The sequence below is a fragment of the Diabrotica virgifera genome, chromosome 7 (genome assembly GCF_917563875.1).
Source record: "Diabrotica virgifera virgifera chromosome 7, PGI_DIABVI_V3a".
In the NCBI taxonomy this organism is placed as follows: Eukaryota; Metazoa; Arthropoda; class Insecta; order Coleoptera; family Chrysomelidae; genus Diabrotica; species Diabrotica virgifera.
Window position 1 is genome coordinate 225,090,451 of NC_065449.1, and position 20,734 is coordinate 225,111,184.

Sequence of the window (20,734 nt, forward strand, 5' to 3'; positions counted from 1 at the left end):
TTGGCTTTTGTTGTTGTACATTTACTTATGTTGTTGCTTGTTCTGAAAACTGGTTTATTACTGTCTTTTTTATATGTGTGGTTATTTTAGTTGATATCTTGCCTGTATATACAGGGTGTCCCCGAAAATAGTGCGTTCCTTAAAGGTATGGGTAGAAGGCACCATGTAGAGCAAAAAAGTCTTATAACATTTTTTTCTAAATTCATCCGTATGACCAAAAAACGAAAATACATTTTGATATACAAAATTGAAGTCTGGCGACAACGCGCAACTCAAAAATCGAGAATAAAAAAGTAGGTTTGTAGGTCAGTTGCATCTGGTAGGTAAAATAATGTAAATATCAGCCAAACCAATATTTATTATTTTCCAGGTACCTAACCTATGATGTCAACAACCTGAAAAACCACACCTAGTAGTAAATAAACAAGTGCTTATTAGGTTAAATTACCACAGTCACAGCAAGTTCTTCTAGGCTACGTTGCCATGTCATTCAAATTTATGAAAATAAAAATTCACTTATATGGAGAACAATGTAATTTTTTTTTTGGAAACGGTTAACTTTAGAAAAAAATGTTATAGGACTTTTTGTTCTAAATTGTGTATTATATCCATACCTTAAAGCAGTGGTTCTCAACCGGTGTTCCGCGGAACACTAGTGTTCCGCGAATTCCTTCCAAGTGTTCCGCGAAATACTCGCAATCCTACATACCATTTTGCTCAATTGCTCTTTTCAAATAAATATGTTCAAATTTTAAAATAGCTTCTTACGTCCATTTTAATTTAATAAAATTCTTCAGCGTAAATGTTCATTTGCCCAACGTGACAACACCGCGTCGGCACAGTGCACACGTTGGATTTTATAAGCGCCGAGCGCCGAGTGAGCTCCGCACTGGCCACAGTCAATCTGAATCACCCACGTCGGTATGCCTCGTATGCCTATTGAACATTGAACGATGCGCGATGGTTTTGGCTCTAAAGACGCGCGCAACCCAATAAGCATACCGTGTATTTGTGTATCGTGGAATCACCTAACAGTCTGCAACTGAATGTTGAATTTGTTACATCGCACAAACGTAATACGTGAAAATCGCTGTGTGAGTTTTTGTTATGGTAACGTGTACGTACGGCTTATCTATCAAAGGTAAGTAATTGCATATTTTATACAAAATGTGAAGCATTCATCCGCATTATTTTGTTTAGAGACGAATAAATTAAAATGGATAAGTTCCTCAAACTTAAAAGAAAAATTACTGTGGAACAACTCATAATTAATGATGATGAAGTGAGCACCAGCGGAGATACTGGAACTTTACGAAGTGGGGTTGATGACAAATCGAAGCGCAGCAAAAAAATGTTGAACCGGCAATATTTGGATGAATATTTGGATTATGGCTTCATTTGGACTGGGGAAGAAGACTGTCCAATTCCCAAGTGTATTGTTTGTGGGCAGACACTCGCTAATAGCGCAATGGCTCCGGCTAAATTAAAACGCCATTTTACTACCAAACACGCTAGTGTAGCTTCAAAAAATAAAGATTATTTCAAGCGACTTTTGGAGACACAAGCTAAACAAGCGAAACAATTTGAAAGGTCGCTAACAATTTCCGACAAAGCACAAATAGCTTCATATAAGGTCGCCGAATTAATTGCTTTGAAACAGAAACCACACACTGTTGAAGAATCTCTTATATTACCAGCATGTTGTGAGTGTGAGATGGTCAAAATTATGTTTGGCAACGATGCACAAAACGAAATACGGAAAATTCCTATGTCGGATGATACAATAAGAAGGAGAATTGTTGATTTATCTGCAGATATTGAGGAAAAAGTTACAAATAAACTTTACAAAAAAAACTTCGCGTTGCAGGTGGACGAATCCACTGATATTAGTGGCAAAGCTCATTTATTAGGATTTATTCGATTTGTCGACGAAGGTGAAATAGTCAATCAGTTTTTATGCTGCAGAGAACTTACAGCACGTACAACAGGTCAGGATGTATTTGATTCCATAACGTCATATTTAGAGAAAAAAAAAATATATCATGGGACTTTTGCGTAGGAATTTGTACGGATGGTGCCCCTTCCATGGTAGACTCCACAAAAGGTTTTTGTACCCTTGCAAAAAAGCGAAATGAAAATATCATATCTACGCACTGTTTCTTGTATAGAGAATCTCTAATTTCAAAAACGCTACCAGCTCCTTTGAAATCTGTATTAGACCAAGTGGTTAATGTCGTGAATTACATCAAATCAAGACCACTAAAAACCCGTCTTTTTAAACAACTCTGCATCTCAATGGAATCAAAGTATTGTTACAACTTCTTGAAAGTAACTTTATTCAAACTCAAATACAATATAAACTTTAACAAACTGACAACTGTCGACTACTAAATCTGAATTACAACTGAACTATAGAATGTCAAACACATAATGTTTATATAGTTTTCTGACGTTCTAGATGTCACCAGACATTTCTGGGTTATTCCATGACATCCAGAATATTCTCGTACGTGACTACTTCTTCTTTCACGTCGAGGGACTCTTTCTATGTAGGAACAATCTACGGAACTGTCATAACACTGCTCCCTCCTTTATAGTTATTCGCCTCGAATAACTGGTCTATCAGGGTCTGGTTGAAGCCAACAGGGTGGATCAGTTCCATGATATGGGGCTAATCTCTCAATGTGAACTACCTTGGGTTTACTTCTCGCTGAAAACTGGATGCGGTAAACCAGATCATTTATTTTCTTTAAGACGGTGTACGGGCCTTCCCAGTTTCGTTGAAGTTTCGGACAAAGTCCTTTCTTGCGTGTGGGATTGTATAGCCATACTGGATCACCTCTTTCGAAAGTTGTCCCTGTAGCTTGCACATCGAACCTGGACTTGGCTTTATCACTTTGAAGCTTCAAACTTTTACGAGCAAATTCGTGGACTTTTTCCAGTTTTTCTCTTAAGCTTTCTAGGTACGTCAGGGATGAAGGTTCTTCTTCACAGGTAGGCAATTTTCCGAAAATAAGATCTTGAGGAAGCTTCATTTCTCTTCCGGTGATCATCATTGATGGAGAATAACCGGTTGCTTCATGTTCAGAACTTCTGTAGGCTAACAGGAATAGAGGTATTAGGGTATCCCAATCTTTTTGATTATCAGCAACAAACATTGAGAGGTATTGACAAATAGTTCTATTATGTCTTTCGATCATTCCGTCTGATTGTGGGTGGAGAGGCGTAGTTCGAGTTTTCTTAATACCCAAGATTTTCATTAATTCTTGCCATAATTCGGATTCAAAATTTCGTCCCTGATCAGAATGCAACTCTAAAGGAACTCCATGTCTTGATACGACGTGTGTTATGAATGCTTCTGCTACAGTCGTCGCTTCTTGATTAGGAAGAGGTGCAATTTCAGGCCATTTTGAAAAATAATCCATTGCAACCATTAAGTACTTGTTACCTCTCTCTGTCGTTGGAAGTGGACCGAGAATATCAACTGCAAGTCGTTCAAAAGGCTCTCCGGAAAGATATTGTGCCATTTTACCACGACTTCTTGTTCTAGGGCCTTTCCTACCGTTACATAAGTCGCATTTCTTACACCATTCTTCTACATCTCGGCGACAATTGATCCAATAAAATCTGTCTCGAACCCTGGCCAGTGTTCTTTTTACCCCAAAATGTCCTCCAGACAGGCTGCTATGAAGTTCTTGCAACACACTTTTAATGTGTGATTTTGGCAGTACCACTTGTTGAACTATACGTACTCCATCGGGACTTTCCCACTTCCGATATAATAGACCATTCGAAAGATGCAAAGATTCCCATTGAGCCCAGTACGCCTTTATAATTCGACTATATTTAGATATTTCCTGCCAAAGAGGTCTTACTCCATTTCTAAGCCATTCTCGTATGACTCTTAAGTCATTATCTTTCTTTTGACTCTTCTTAATGTTTTCCAGGGAAGTCTGATCATTATCTTCTTCCTGTTCAACCGTGGTCATGCGGAGACTTACTTCTTCAGTTACGCTCTCTTTTTCTTCAAGTCTTTTACAGTACTGGCATTGTCGTTCTAAACAGGGTCGCCTAGAAACAATATCGGCATTGTTATGGAGACGCCCTTTTCGATGTACTATGTCGAAGTTATACTGTTGGAGTCTCTCTATCCATCGAGCCACTTGTCCTTCTGGCTTTTTAAAATTCATTAGCCACTGCAAAGCGCTATGGTCTGTTCTGATTGTAAAATTTCTGTTATAAAGGAAGGTATGAAAGGGCTTTTATAATAGCTAGGAGCTCTTTTCTGGTAACGCAATAATTCTTTTCTGCCTTTCCTATGGTTTTACTAAAATATGCAATAACTTTTTCTTCACCTTCCTGTTCTTGTGATAAAACAGCGCCAATACCATGCTGAGATGCGTCACAATCCAACAGAAATTTTCCATCTTCTCGTGGATAGGCTAGGATAGGTGCTGTTGTAAGTAGTTTTTTTAAATCTACGAAGGCATTTTGACAATCCGGTGTCCAGTCAAATTCAATGTTGTTTTCGGTTAGTCGATAAAGAGGCTTAGCGATGCGGCCAAAATCTTTTATGAATTTTCGGTAATATGAACAGAGTCCAAGAAAACTTCTAATTTCTTTTTTATTTCCTGGTTTAGGCCAATCTTTAATAACTGAAATCTTCTCTGGATCAGTTTTAATTCCATCTGCTGAAACGATATGTCCTAGATAGTACGCTTCTCTTTGAAATAGTGAACATTTCTTATAATTAAGCTTTAAGTTGGCATTTCGCAGTCTTTCAAATACCTCGCTTAAGTTTTTCAGATGTTCATCAAAGGTTTTGGACATAATCATTATATCATCAAGATATACTAGACATGTTTTCCAAGTAAGTCCTCTTAAAACCATTTCCATCAGGCGTTCAAACGTAGCTGGATCATTACAAAGACCAAATGGTAGAACCTGAAACCTGTAGAGACCACGGCCAGTTGAAAAAGCTGTTTTGTCTCGATCATCAGGATGTACTTCTACTTGCCAGTAGCCACTTTTTAAATCTAGAGTCGACATTTAGCACCTGATAAAGTGTTTAGTGTATCATCTATTCGTGGCAATGGATAACTGTCCTTTTGTGTAACATGGTTTAATCTTCTGTAGTCTACACAAAAACGAGTAGATCCGTCTTTCTTAGTTACTAAGACTACTGGTGAACACCAGGGGCCCGAAGCTTCTTCGATGATATCGGAATTTATCATGTCTTGTATTATGTTTTCAACTTCTTTTTGTCTAGCAAACGGTAATCTGCGTGGGGCTTGACGAATTGGTCTTGCATCTCCAGTATCGATTCTATGTTGAACTAGACTAGTACGCCCTGTAGATTTCTTGGATTCAAAAATGTCGTAGTTTTCATTAATAAATTCATTAGCTTTTTCTACTTCTTCAGTTGTTAAGTGATCAACATTTTTGATCAGTTCTTTCGCCAGGTTAGCGTCAACTTGGTAACTTAAAGCTGTATTATTTTTCAAATACTTTTCGCACTTGATTATTTTTTCTATTGGCGTACAGAGTGCTATTTGTTGTTCTTTCTTCAACTTAAAAGGCTTTTTGGACAAATTAGCAACCCTTACTGGAATTATCTCATCTACATTCACGAGGCATCTGGCTATCAAGATTCCGTCATTAACAAGTTCCTCGCTTTCAACAACGCCGAAATGTAAACCTTCAGGTTTTTGACTCAGTCTCGCCAGGACTATACTTTCAGAATTTTGAGGAATTTCTGTATCTTCACTAACTATAACTCTTACTTGAGGTGTAGACTCTTCAAAATTTAGGACTATTTCTTCATTTTCAATAAACAAAATTTTATTTTGAAGATCTATGATAAATTTGTTTTGCATAATGTCCATTCCAAGAATGCATTCATCTTTAATATCGGCTACAAAAAATATGTGTTTTATCAAGGTGTTGCCAATCTTTATGGTCGCCGTTACTTCTCCATGAATTGGAATAGTTTGACCTGAAGCTGTTTCAAGAACTAAGTTTGTTTTACATGGCTGTAGTTTTCTGTTCAGAAGTTCTTTGCGGACAAAAGATCTTGTTGCACCGGTATCAATAAGAAAAGTGCATTTTTGATTGTCAACGTAGCCCTTAAGTAATAAGTTCTGTTCATTTTTGTTGAAAGTATAACTGCGAATTTGGGGGCTTTTATTAGATTCAGCCGACGCCCGCCCCTTAGTGTCGACTTTTATTCGTTTCCCTGGCTATTGTTTGAATATCTGTCGTCAGTTGTAGGAGATCGACTTCTTACATACCTATCTCTACTAATATTTCTAGTAGGACTATATGATGGGCTTCTGGATGTCGATCTAGGCGACCTTCTGACATCATTATTGTATTCTTCTTTTCTCGCTTGGGACCCACTTCTACAATTGACCTGCAAATGTCCAATTCTTCCGCAGTTAAAACATCTTTTGTTTTGATTTTGAGCTTTTTGTTGATTTTGTTGAAGATTTTGGAGTATGTTCAACATCTGGGACAAAATAGGTTGTTGATTATCTGTGGTAGGGACTTGTTCATCTTCTCGAAATCTTATTTCTTTTAATCTTGGGCGAGATCTTGAAATACTTTTAGCCGCTTCAAACTCCTGGGCTGAAACTAGTGCTCCATTTAGCGTTTTTTAGTGTTGTAATCGGAGAGCCTGTTGCATTTCGATATCATGTAGTCCGTCTATGAATGCCTGTATACCGATTTGTTCAAGAAAATCTTTAGGTGCCTGAGGGTATGCCAAATGTAGTAATCTTTTAATATCAGCTTCAAATTCTTGTAGGCTCTCGTTATGTTTTTGATACCGAACTTTAAGCTGACTTTGAAAAACCTGCTTCAGATGTTGTTGGCCATATCTTGTTTCTAAAGCTTGAACAAGTGAGTCATAACTAGGTGAATCCTGAGGAAGAAATTGAAGGACGGTTGCTGCCTGACCTCGAAGCGACACCACCAGGGAAGCTGCCATTTCTCTTTCAGTCCAGCCATTTGCTTTAGCTGCAGCTTCAAATTGGAAACGATAAGTTTCCCACGCTGTTTGGCCATCAAACGTGGGTGGTTTTAAAATTTTGCTACTTCTAATTATGCCTGGATCAACGATGGAAGAGGAAAGGGCTGTTTGTTCGGATTCGATATTAGTAACTGAAACAATATGAGATAAAGAAGCTTGGGTATTAATTTTGTTTGCTAACTCTACTATTTGTTTTTCTAAACTATATTTCAAATCGTTTTGTTGCTGCTTTAAATCGTTTTGTTGCTGTTCTATTTTATTTTCTAAATGATTTTGTTGTTGGTCTATTTTGTTTTCTAAATAATTTTGTTGTTGTTCTATTTTATTATCTAAACAGTTTTGTTTTTCTTCTAATATATCTATTTTATTAGTAATTCGACTTACCTCTAACTGAAAATGCTCGTGAATTTGGGACAAACTATTCATAATTTCTACCTCTGCTTGTCTACGCCTCTCCTCCTCTTCTTTTCTAAGTTTTTTATCTTCCTCTTTCTCTTCTTGCCTACGTTTCTCTTCATTTTCTTTCTCTTCTTGCCTACGCTTCTCTTCATTTTCTTTCTCTTCTTGCCTACGTTTCTCTTCATTTTCTTTCTCTTCTTGCCTACGCTTCTCTTCATTTTCTTTCTCTTCTTGCCTACGTTTCTCTTCATTTTCTTTCTCTTCTTGCCTACGTTTCTCTTCATTTTCTTTCATTTTTAAAAACCATGCTGGTGGTCCGGATGTATCCATTTCCTTCTCAACTTTAGATGATCTGGTATTTACCATAAACAATTCTCAGTATCTTCTTCAATATCTCTTAAATCCCACCGCTGTCACCAATGTTACAACTTCTTGAAAGTAACTTTATTCAAACTCAAATACAATATAAACTTTAACAAACTGACAACTGTCGACTACTAAATCTGAATTACAACTGAACTATAGAATGTCAAACACATAATGTTTATATAGTTTTCTGACGTTCTAGATGTCACCAGACATTTCTGGGTTATTCCATGACATCCAGAATATTCTCGTACGTGACTACTTCTTCTTTCACGTCGAGGGACTCTTTCTATGTAGGAACAATCTACGGAACTGTCATAACAGTATGAATGTTTGTTGCTGCACACCGAAGTTAGATGGTTGTCAAGGGGCAAAGTATTATGTCGAATTTATGAACTTAGAACGGAGCTGTTAACTTTTTTCCAAGAAGAAGGTAATGACACATTTACCACATATTTTGAAAATGATGCATGGTGCACTAAAGTGGCATATTTGGCCGATATTTTTAATTATTTAAATGGCGTTAACTCAAGTATGCAAGGCAAAAATGAAAATATTTTAACATCCACGGACAAGCTGTCAGCTTTCCAGAAAAAATTGTCATTTTGGAAGAAGCGCATTTTAGAGACAAATACAATGGATATGTTTCCATTGCTTCAGAATGAAGGTGATGAAGATAAAGAACAAGAAATCACGCATATAGTTACAGAACACTTATCACTATTAGAGGAGACAATTGCCAGGTATTTTCCATTTCTGAACGTAGAAAAATATGACTGGATAAGAAGTCCTTTTAGCACAGGTAATACAGCCAATTTCCAGTTTTCTCTGAACCAAGAAGAAGAATTTATTTCGTTGTCATCTGATCGTACTCTGAAAATTAAGTTTTCAGAAGTGAATATTCAGGAATTTTGGATCTAGGTCCAAGAGGAATATCCACTTCTTGCCAAAAAAGCGATTAGTATTTTAATACAGTTTTCAACGTCCTATTTATGTTAATTTGGGTTCTCATCTTTAACAAACATTAAAAATAAGAAACGGGAAAGGCTGCTAAACTTAGAACAAGAAAAAATGAGAGTAGCTCTTTCCCACATCAGGCCTGATATTGAGCAAATTTGCAAACGACACCAGGCACAAGTGTCTCACTAATTTGAAGTATTTACTCATATGATGTATTTTGAGAATTACGCGTTTGTTAATTTTAAAAATGTTTTTTGTTTTCATATTTTAAGTAAAATTTTACAAATTTGAGTACGTATAACGAAGTTTATTACAGAATTTATGTGCTAATCCTAATCTGTTTATCAATATATGCATGTTATTGCTTTGGTGTTCCGCAATTTTTTTCGGTAATTAAAAGTGTTCCGTCGCCACAAAAAGGTTGAGAACCACTGCCTTAAAGGAACGCATTATTTTAGGGGACACCCTGTATAATCAAGCAGAAGGTACAACTGCAAAATATTCTTTTGTGAAAATTACCCATTTTTTTCTGCTTTTTGTTGATCAACTTTTAAACAATGTGTTATTTTACAGGCTTACATCAGAAGTTTTACAATGGCTCTTAGATATGAATACAGAGATTCCGGAATTACGATTCAACATTTGGCTCCGTTTTTCGTCAACACCAAAATGAACGCATTCAGCAATTCGCTACAGAAAAATTCCTTCTTAATTCCAGATGCTGAAGGATACGCCCGATATGCTGTTATGACCTTAGGGAAAGTTGACGAATCTTCTGGATACTGGACGCATGGTATTCAGGTGTGTACTATTTCTTAAGTCTAAATATTTTATTTAAAGTATTTTACGTATATGAGTATAAACGACCAATAATATTGCTATATAACGCAAAAGGTGGCAAAAGGTGGCATGTGATGGCATCAACTCCCAACAATAGAGCCAGAAACATCGGTCACCAATTCACTGTTAATAACTCTACCTTTGAAGTGGGGACAAATTCACATACTTAGGCTCCCTGATCACCAAGGAGAACGTCATGACGGAAGAAATCAAGAGAAGGATAATCCTAGCGAATAAATGCTATTTTGGACTGAGTAGACATATGAGAAGCAGAAACTTAAGCCAAAAAACAAAAATAACCATATAAAAAACCCTTATACAACCAGTGTTGACATATGGATCGGAGACATGGACCATCTCCAAGGCAGATGAAAACCTTCTGCTTATATTTGAACGAAGGATCCTGAGAGGAATTTTCGGTGTATACCACAGATATAAACATATATTTGGTGGTAAAGACGTATTATCTCTTATAAGAATAGGAAGGAACGTGAAGTTTCAGGCGTAATAAGAGTAACGCTTGTAGTGAGACATATATGTTTATTATATTAATACTTATTAAGAATAAGTGGGGTTGACCGAGTGACAAATGAAGCAATATTACGGCGAATGGTCAAAAGGCCTGAAGTAATACCTAACACAAAAAAGAGAAAATTTAATTACTTGATCCCTCTAATGCGAGAATAAAAATACTCATTCCTATTAAAAAGTATGTAGTATAATGCAGGGAAAGATTTAAGAGCGAATGATATCATATTATAATGCATATTCAGAAATTTTCAATTCCAACATGAAATGAGTAGAAATCTATATTGTCCACATGCATTTTTAAGCTTTTCAGTTTTCGAACACAAATGGCGGTTAATAATATTGATGCAATGTACGAGGTGCTGTTTTTATTTTGTTATAATATTGAAATGTTCGTATTTTAGGAATATAATGTTGTACTGTACTGTAATTATACAGCACTATAAGAACTGAACCATCTTGTTTAATTGGTTAAGTAGTAATTAACCTTTAACTACCCGCGCATCAAGTTATCACATAACTACACGCGTGGCGTACTTTATACGCCACAAGAAAATACACTTAAAAACAGCGGATTTGTATATTGTTTTTTGAAAAATTACCGTTAGTTGTTTGTTATAAACCTTATTCGGTATCAGCGAATACTTGGGGTTCCATATCAGTAAGCCAATTGGGATTTATAATTGGAATCTGATTCCATGAAAGATAAAAGTACTAATAAATTTTTTTTTGAAATGTGATGTTTTATATAAAAAAAGTATTGTTTATGAAGAAAAATATATTTTGTGCCATAATAACTTAAAAACAATTGAAATATGTACTTATAATACTAATATTACTATAATTGTCGCTTATATTGTCCACCACCGGAAACAACATATACTAAAATGAAAATTACGATCTTCTTAGAACGCCGATTTTAACGAAACTAAAGCCAATTGTAAAGCACATTCCAGTGATAGGTTAGGTAGATAAACAAGCTCGAAAATTAAATTTTTAAATATTTGCAGTGGAATTCTTATATCTGGCGTACAAAATACGCCACCGCGTGTAGTTAAAGGTTAATATGCTAATATTTTTTGTGATTTCAGACGTTTTTTACAAAAGTGGCTCCCACGTGGCTGAGGATGTACGTTGCTGCCCACATCAATCGTAATTTTAGGGAAGATTACTTCCTTCAGCAAAAAGCAGCATAGTTGCAAAACGCAAGAAGATCTTGGAGAGAGTGATATTGTGAAATAGGAACAACGATGTTAGATTAAGCTTCAGTTTAATTTATATTTTATACTTATATAGTTATTACATTAAAACAACAAACATTTTGCGACAATAACCGTCAAATTATAAGTTCAGAAAACTTATCATAATCCTTGCAACTTGGTAATTTTTTCATTGTCATTCCAAAAATTTTCAAAGTTTAATTTTTCAGTTTTTCAACTATAGGGCTGACTGAGCCGTGTGTATCTCCTATCTAAACCACTTAGGTACCATTTAAAAGCTAAATTAAATCGATTTGATGTATTTACGGTTTTCCTATCTTCCTTTGAACCTGAGACACATTCACCCAAAAAATTTGTCCTGTTTTACCTACTCAGTGCTCTAGCTGTCTTTTGTGTGGTCAAACGTCACAAACTACACCGGTTCTGAATCAGCCCTGACCCCCTCTTGAAACTTGAAAAAATTCAAATCGGTGTACCTTTCCACATAATATATACCTACATACCCACATAGGTACACACCCACAAACATTTTCCCTTTTTAAATAGAAATTAAGTCAAACTTCTGAGCTCGATAACTTTTGAATGGTATAACCGATTTTCAAAATTAGACATGCGATGGAAAGGTAATGATCAGTACTATCAGATGCCGATCAATTCAGAAATCTGAAAAAAAGACTAAGTTTTCACTCTAATGGCATATAAAACAACACAATGCTATTCTACACCCCACCAGAATGAAAACAATGGGAACCTTCTCTGGTTACACCTCCGAGGCTTCTACAATTTGCAAGCCATACGGATGCTGAGACTAAGGAAGATGAGGGAATTCTACAATTTACAATTCACGTCCCATCTGCTCAGCGCGGTAAAGTTCCAACGAGAATGGCTCCCTTCATACTCCACACAGAGTAAATGTAAATCAAAAATGAATAACCATTTTCAATTTCGTTGCAAAACGAAAACACAGCCGAACCATATTCTAGTCCAATCAGAGAGTGCTGCAAGCACCCCTACCGGTTTCGAAACTTATTAGTCTCTCATCAGGCAGGGAGAGCAGCATATGTGCCCATTGGGGGTTCCCATTGTTTTCATTCTGGTGGGGTGTAGTTACGTGGCATTATGTTGTTTTATATGCCATTAGAGTGAAAACTTAGTCTTTTTGCTAGCAGTTGCCGCTAGGGCATCTATGCCATTTCGTTCGTTGCAATCCGGGAATGCACGCTGGGGTTTGTTTTGGTTGGATCAGGGAGATCAGCCTCCTGATGAGAGACTAATAAGTTTCGAAACCGGTAGGGGTGCTTGCAGCACTCTCTGATTGGACTAGAATATGGTTCGGCTGTATTTTCGTTTTGCAACGAAATTGAAAATGGTTATTCATTTTTTCAGAAATCTGAATTTTATTTTCAAAATTTTTGGGAGTTTTGGGGACGAGAACGAAAAACAGACCCCAAATGGGGATGACCGTAAAACCCACACCCTTGGACCAAAATGGATGTTTGATATTTGGATTGACAAAACTTTAAGATGGCATTTGGCCCATTTTTCAGTTCGTTCAGGTTACGTGTATCCATATTATAGTGTCGCGTGTATGGGGGTGTGTGCCACTGACGTGAACTACCGTTCTCTGGGGCTCTAAGATAGTCTTCTTTTAGCCAGTAGGCAGACCGATTTTAGAAAACGATTCATATAAATACCTGCTATTGCCAACACCTTCAAGCAATATACACCCTAATTGAACTTTTGCAGTTTTCTTAGGGCTATATTGTAGGTTGTGTCTGTAGCTTTTTTCGACCAACTTTTGAATTTTAGTCACATATTATCACATGCTATTATTCATGTACCTCCAAAAAACGTAACATTTGTTTCATTCGTATGCAGTAGATAAAATGTGTCAGCTTGGGTTGAAGCTTTTTTTATAAATAGCACTGCTTTTGGTTACTTCAATATGTAGAAGATGATAATATCTTTAACATCAACATATTTTATGAAGGACTGTATGATTTGATTGACGGTGTTCTGTCTTCTTCTTCTTGTGGCACTCCTATCGGAGATTGGAAATCATTAAGGCTACCCTGACTTTGTTTACAGCTGACCTAAAAAGTTCATTAGTGGTGCAGCCAAACCACTCTCTTAAATTCCGCATCCACGACATTCTTCTACGGCCTGGATTCCGTTTTCCTTCTATTTTTCCTTGCATTATATTTTGAAGTAATGCGTATTTATGACCTCTCATCAAGTGACCCAAATACTCGAGTTTTCTTCGTTTTATCGTTAACAACATTTCTGGGTCTCTGTAATGGTATGCATTGTTTTCAGAATTAAAGGTCATGTTTTAGAATTATTTCTTTCTAGCGAATCGTCTGCTACTTACAGAGAAATTTCAGTCGTATAATAAACGTCAGTAAGAAAAATTCTCGATCATGACAGCAACATACATTATTCGAAGCAATAAAGCACTGAATCTCCGAAAAAAAAACGACAAGACGGATCTTAATAATTCTTTTTGCATTCGATTCGTGAATGCGCCAGGAAACTTTGTGACCCCGATCCATAATATAAGATTGAAAAACTGCATACAAAAAATGCATTCTTAAAGTGTATCTCAAACAGATAATAAAAAAAATTCAGAACTCGTCAATTATCAGCGGAAATGAGTTCAATTTCGTTACTCTAGGGTTTTTGGGGTCACTGAAAACGAATATGACGTCCTAAGTGATCTCCGGAGTACGTGGTGCCAAGTGTACCTACTTTTTACCTCGTCATTAAAATTCATTAAAAAATTAGTCAAAATCATTACTCGTGGGGATTTTAGGGTCACTAACGACGAATATGACATCGAAAGTGATGTACGGGTACCTACTGTTTACCTCGTCTTGTGGATTTTTCGGCAAAAAATTTATTAAAAAACCAGTCAAAAATCATTACTCGGGTAGATTTTGGAGTCGCTAACGACGAATATGACATCGGAAGTAATCTCAGAAATACATGGTCCAGAGTACCTGCTGTTTACCTCGTCTTCGGGAGTTTCCTTCAAATTCATTAAAAAATTAGTCAAAAATTATTACTCAGGGGGTTTTTGGCGTCGCCGACGACGAATATGACATCGGAAGTAATCTCCGAAGTACCTGGTGCCCAGGGTACCCACTGTTTATCTCGTGACTAATGATTTTTGACTAATGTTTTAATGAATTTGCCGAAAACTTTGGAAGACGAGGTAAACAGTAGATACCCTGGGCATCAGGTAATCCGGAGATAACTTCGGATGTCATATTCGTCGTCAGAGACCCCAAAAACTCCCGAGTAATGAATTTTCACTTATTTTTTAATGGTTTTTTTCCGAAAATTCCAGAAGATGAGTTACCCTGGACACTAGATATTCCGGAGATCACATCCGACGTCATATTCGTCGTTAGTGACCCAAAAAACCCCCCAGGTAATGATTTTTGACTAAATTTTTAATAAATTTTTTGCCGAAAACTCCACAAGATGGGGTAAACAGTAGGTACCCTGGGCACCAGGTACTCCGTAGATCACTTTCGATGTCATATTCGTCGTTAGTGACCCTAAAAACCCTCCCAGTAATGATTTTTGACTAATTTTTTAATGAATTTTAATGACGAGGTAAACAGGAGGTACCCTGGACACCAGGTACTCTGGAGATCACTTACTACGTCATATTCGTTTTCAGAGACCCCAAAAACCCCAGAATAACAAAATTGAACTCATTTCCGCCGAAATTGACGAGTTCTGAATTTTTTTTATTGTCTGTTTGGGATGCACTTTAAGAATACATTTTTTGTATGCAGTTTTTCAATATTATATCATGGCTTAGGGTCACAAAGTTTCCTGGCGCATTCAAGAATCGAATGCAAAAAGAATTATTAAGATCCGTCTTGTCGTTTTTTTAGGAGGTAAGGCCGATTTTAGTGCTTTATTGCTTCGCGTAACATGTTCGATTTTCCAATTAGTTTGAGGGATACTATACCTAACTTTAATAGAAAGTAAACTGGGCACAAATTTTTAACTTATAGTTATAGCAGCACTTGGTCTTCTCAAATACTTGCGAAATATGTATAAATATGTATACTTTCTTGACCATAGATCATTTCTTATTTAATATGATTACGGTAATAAAATAAATTAATAAAAATAATATAATGTAACCTATATTACGAAATTTTTTGGGGATTTACTGTATCACAAAATTTCCCTATTACGATATTTTACACATGAAAATATGAATAATGGATCTAAGAACAGAGGCGCAAAATTTCGGGCCAATGCTTTTTGTGCATTCATTTTTTTCGAATTTTGAGAAAACTATTAAGTGTTTTTTAAATAAATTTAAACGCAGAATGAAAAATTATAATATTTACCGAGGGCGGAAAGCCTCCTTAGAATAAACAAAAAGTTTATATTCACTGCTGCAGCAGTGAAATCAGCAAAGAAAGAGCCGGCCGAACGTCAAGAACATCACACCAAAGAAGCAGGAGAAGTCGGCCGAACAACCGTCGACTAGAGTCCACAACAACGGGAACTCCTGGGAAAGTTCAGTTAAGTTCATAGTTTCTTCCTTGGTTTAAACATCGATCCCTGATTCGCTGATTGTAATTTACAAGTTTTTAATTATTAGAAGAAGGCATCATTTTTATTTTCAATTCAGAGACCATTACCCCCTTTCTATGGCCATTTCGAACCCCTTAGTTCTCATCAGGAAAGTTATCGTAATGATGCTCGTAATGAGAGCATCATTACGATAACTTTCCTGATGAGAACTAAAGGGTTCGAAATGGCCATAGAAAGGGGGTAATGGTCTCTGAATTGAAAATAAAAATGATGCCTTCTTCTACCTACGTTCTTACTCACGTTTTGAGTATTAGGAGACAGTTTCGTTGATCTTTGCCTCGATGAATTGACGTGTAGTGGAGTGCAACTATTTAGACCCCCACGTCTCTGCATTCATCACCCTTTATTCCTTGTAAATTGTAGAAGGATGGGGCATAGGTATAAGAGAGAATCTGTTTCCGAACTAAGAAATCCAAAGATTTTATTAAGTTTTTAAACATTTATTTGTTTAAAGATGGAGTCTTTTGGTTTCGACAATTTTTTTTAATTATTAATTTTAGTATGGTATGACTAGACCCAAACCCAGACATCCAAAATGAAAGTTGTCCTCCAACACCAAATTATTCTATATGGTCCACATAATGTTCAGAAAAACGTGACACCATTTTGAGCGTCGACTTTGGGGGGGGGGGGGGGGGAGAGGGGGGAGAAATAGGTAAATTCGTAGTTTTTTACGATTTCGTGAATATTTTTAAAACTATACGATTTAGCATAAACAATCTTTTATACAAAAATGTTCTACATTAAATTTGAAATAAAAAAGGTCCTATCTATAATCCTTCTAAAATGAACGGTTTCAAAGTTACTGAGGTAGTATAGTGTAATTGGTCCAAAAAAAGGCCTAACCTAAAAATCCAAAGTAAAAGTTTTCCTCTAACACCAAATTGATCTATATGGTCCACATATTGTTCAGTAAAAAGTTACACCATTTTGAGCGTCCGGTTTGGGGGGAGATGGGGGAGAAATCGGTAAATTAGTAGTTTGTTTATGTTTTTCGTCAATATTTCTAAAACTGTGCTTTAGCGTAAACAATGTTCTATACAAAAATGTTCTACATAAAATTTAAAACAAAAAAGGTCTTACACATAATTGTTATAAAATCAACAGTTTCAGAGTTACGGAGGGTGAAAATGGAGGTTTTCGATACTTTTTATATTTTTTAGGAAATTCCCTACTGATTTTCTTTAACAGGATGGTGTTTTATAAATCAAATTTGCCATTTCAGTGACCGATGGTATGTTAGTGATAAGTTCTTGAAGAAACGCCGACCTCACCACCCAAAATTATCATCAATATCGTCCTAAAAATATAAAAAGTAACGAAAACCTCCACTTTTCACCCTCCGTTCAAAATGGTGTAAATTTTTACTGAACCAGATGTGGACCATATAGAACAATTTGGTGTAGGAGGAAAACTTTTATTTTGAATGTCTGGGTTAGGCCTTTTTTTGGAACAATTATACTATACTACCTCCGTAACTTTGAAACCATTCATTTTAGAAGGATTATACATACGGCCTTTTTTATTTAAAATTTAATGTAGAACATTTTTGTGTAGAATGTTATTCATGCTAAACCGCACAGTTTCAGAAGTATTGACGAAAAACATAAAAAACTACGAATTTGCCGATTTCTCCCCCCTCTCCCTCCCCCCAAACCCGACGCTCAAAATGATGTGACTTTTTTCTGAACATTATGTGAACCATATAGAACAATTTGGTGAAGGAGGATAACTTTCACTTTCGATGTCTGGGTTATGCCATCTTTTGAATCAATTCTATCATACTAATTTGGTTACATGATAAATACATATAAGCAATAAGATCTAATTAAATATATAATAGTTGAATAAAGAATATGTGTGAAAACTTTTTGTTCCGTCAATAATTCCTAATTTCTTCATATTAGTTTATGCCGAACAACACCCCTGAGGAGTTTCAACTTGAAGAAGAATGAGCTAGCCGCTTCACAATCAAAAATCATATTTAATTTTCTGTTCCTTTTTACCCCTGTAACTTATTAAAACAAATATTACAGAAGTTTTTATGGACGTTTTGTCCTCGGTAATAATGTACCCAGCAAACAGACCGACGTGTTAATTACGTGAATTTTGAGTACATTTGTCACAAATATACGTAAATTACTTACGTGAATTTCACGTGAAAATTTGGTTGGAATGTCACATTGAAAATACGTCTTTAAATTACGTGAATAACTCGTCTTCAATAGACGTGATATTTACCTTAAATAGCAATAAAATGTTTCGGGAAATTCACGTTGCAAATACGTGTTGATTAACGTATCTTTTAGGGAATGTATATATTAGTATTCACGTGAAAGATACGTCCTCGGTTCACGTAAATAATTCGACCTTAATTAAATTATGAATCACGTAATTATTATATCCTCATAATATGATATAAATAAAACAAGCATATAAAGTATACAATGTATTTATTTAGTAAATTTAGAGACTTTAAAACGTTTGTCCTGTATAATTATTATACAAGGTAATGAACCAAAAATGGTACCGACCTAAAGACACATTAAAAAATTTGCCAACATAAAACACAACACATGTCACTTTTTATATCGAGGACACTTCGACACTTTCTTGTTTTTTCTAATTGCATCATGGCACTTCAACCCTCGAGCAGTGAGGTAAACGTTAATACGAAAGACATTATTATAAATAAACCCGCCTAAAATAAAACTAGGAAAATAAAGCTCTTCATGATTCACTTTTTGTTGTGAGAAATGTGAGAAGCCAAGCCAGAGTAGCTGATAGAAGATATGATCATCGATTATAAAAATCGATTATTTTTAAATTACAGTTAAGCTATTCTACTTACTTTAAATTAGTATTACGAATTTTCCTTTTGTTTTTAAATTTCTTCTACTATTAACTAATTGGTCTTACTAAAAATCTATTTCAATACCAGAATAATATAAAAAAATAGTCCTATCGAAACGTATCTATTATTCGATAAATCGATTAATTTAGTTTTCGAACCAACTATGTTAGTCACGTGATGGTATTTAAAGGAGGAGAAAGGCTTGGTAGTACTTCATCACCGCGCGCGATTTGAAAATAAGACAACATCATTTTAACTCCTGTGATATTTTTAAAGAAAAAAATAGCTTCAAATCAAGTTGGATTGAAATAGCTATGCTAAATGATCTTAAAAGCGAAATCATAAACTTTTTGTTTAAATATTGGTATTATTTACATTACTTTTACGTGAAATACATCTAATTTTTCGACGTCCATAAAATACAGTGACTAAAATTCAAGCGATACGTATTTAACCAACACCGTTGTAAAATTTTTTTTCCAAAATATTTCTCAAAATTTAACCAAAGGAAGTTATTTCTGTTTCGTGATTATTACGTAAAATAAACGTACCTTTGCGATGTAACCGAAATTCACAAATATTATAAAAAACATGTAGGTACTATATTCGTTATTATGATTTTATATTATTCTAATGTCAAACATGTATAAAGAAAGCACTAATAATATATAGGTGAATGATTTGGCACTGAAATACGTTTTTTTCCCGTCATAAATCACCGAGTTACGTATTCGTTGAAATTTGCCGTAAATTTAACGTAATTATCACGTAATTGGGCTGAAGTCTGTTTGCTGGGTAATCTCTCATTCTGCGTTTTCAGACGTTTTTCAAAAATACTTTCAAAAATAGTTTTCTCAGGATTCGAAAAAATGAATGTATTTAAAAAGCATTGGCCCGAAATTTTGCGCCTACGCTCTTAAATACATATTTTAAAAGGCATGGTTTCTTACAATTGATATTTTTATCTAGTCATTTTTCAATTATGTAAAACAATAATTATTCTACTTCTTTATAAAAATAAACTGTGTTTAAAATGTTTTCGTTGTTTTTGTGTTTTATTATTCCCAACATTTATTTTATTAAGGTACAAAATGTATTTAGTACATAATTTATGTAGGTATTAAAGTTTACACAAGAAATTGATTTGTTCTAGAGTAGCTACAGTGGCCTCTATCCTAGAAATACTGCACTAAAGAACAGTATAGAGTGGGTAACTGCACATTCGTGCCCAATGAATTTATGTCCTGCTCAAAAGATATCGTATGTTACATTGGAAAATACGAAAAAATTTCAAGCAATTTAATTATTAAAACAAAAATGTAATATGTATATGGCCATACCTACTCTATCCAAATGTATGTAAGTGTTGAAAGTATACCAAAATCTAAGTATTTACCGTAGCCATTATCTGAAAAAACTGAAGCCATAAAAAATAGACACCCATTTGCGGAAGTGGCGCCTAGATTATAAGCATAGGGTGTATTTTGCAAAACTTCCACTAAATTTTAGAGACTTCTAAAATTTTAATGTCCACTTACATAATTTTTGTATTTTGGTATATTGTGCCTTCGTTAATCTAAAAAGCTAAATCGCTGGCTATAAATAGAATGTTTTGGAGGACGTCAAAAATTTTCCTTATATTCTTAGCAGCCGGTTGAATTTGGTTTGATTATTTTTGTTTAGTTATGTTTATATGGTTGGTAGTTTCCTATTTATATTAAAGCCTTCTTTTTCCATTTCTGTAGACACGATTCTGTTTTTAAGTGTTTCTCTAGTAAGTTGTCGTTCCATCGTCGTTGTTTCCGTGCTATTCCCATCCCAAACAACCCAAGTGATGTCATATAACGTTGAGGAAACGTCAGTTTTTGGTTGAATATAACACGTGTTTGAACATTACGTCATATAGACGTC

At 35.3% G+C, this 20,734-nt stretch overlaps 1 protein-coding gene across 2 annotated transcripts in view; it reads left to right on the plus strand.

Moving 5' to 3' along the window:
* LOC114348679 (inactive hydroxysteroid dehydrogenase-like protein 1) overlaps positions 1 to 19,859 on the plus strand; it is a 127,392-nt gene extending 107,533 nt beyond the window's left edge. For both annotated transcript variants that reach the window (XM_028299196.2, XM_050657191.1), the window contains exons 6-7: positions 9,329 to 9,556; positions 11,215 to 19,859. In XM_028299196.2, coding sequence (XP_028154997.1) covers positions 9,329 to 9,556; positions 11,215 to 11,319 — 333 coding nt within the window. In that variant the 3' untranslated portion in view covers positions 11,320 to 19,859. The remainder of the gene's footprint in view (positions 1 to 9,328; positions 9,557 to 11,214) is intronic.
* The last annotated feature ends 875 nt before the right edge of the window (positions 19,860 to 20,734 follow it).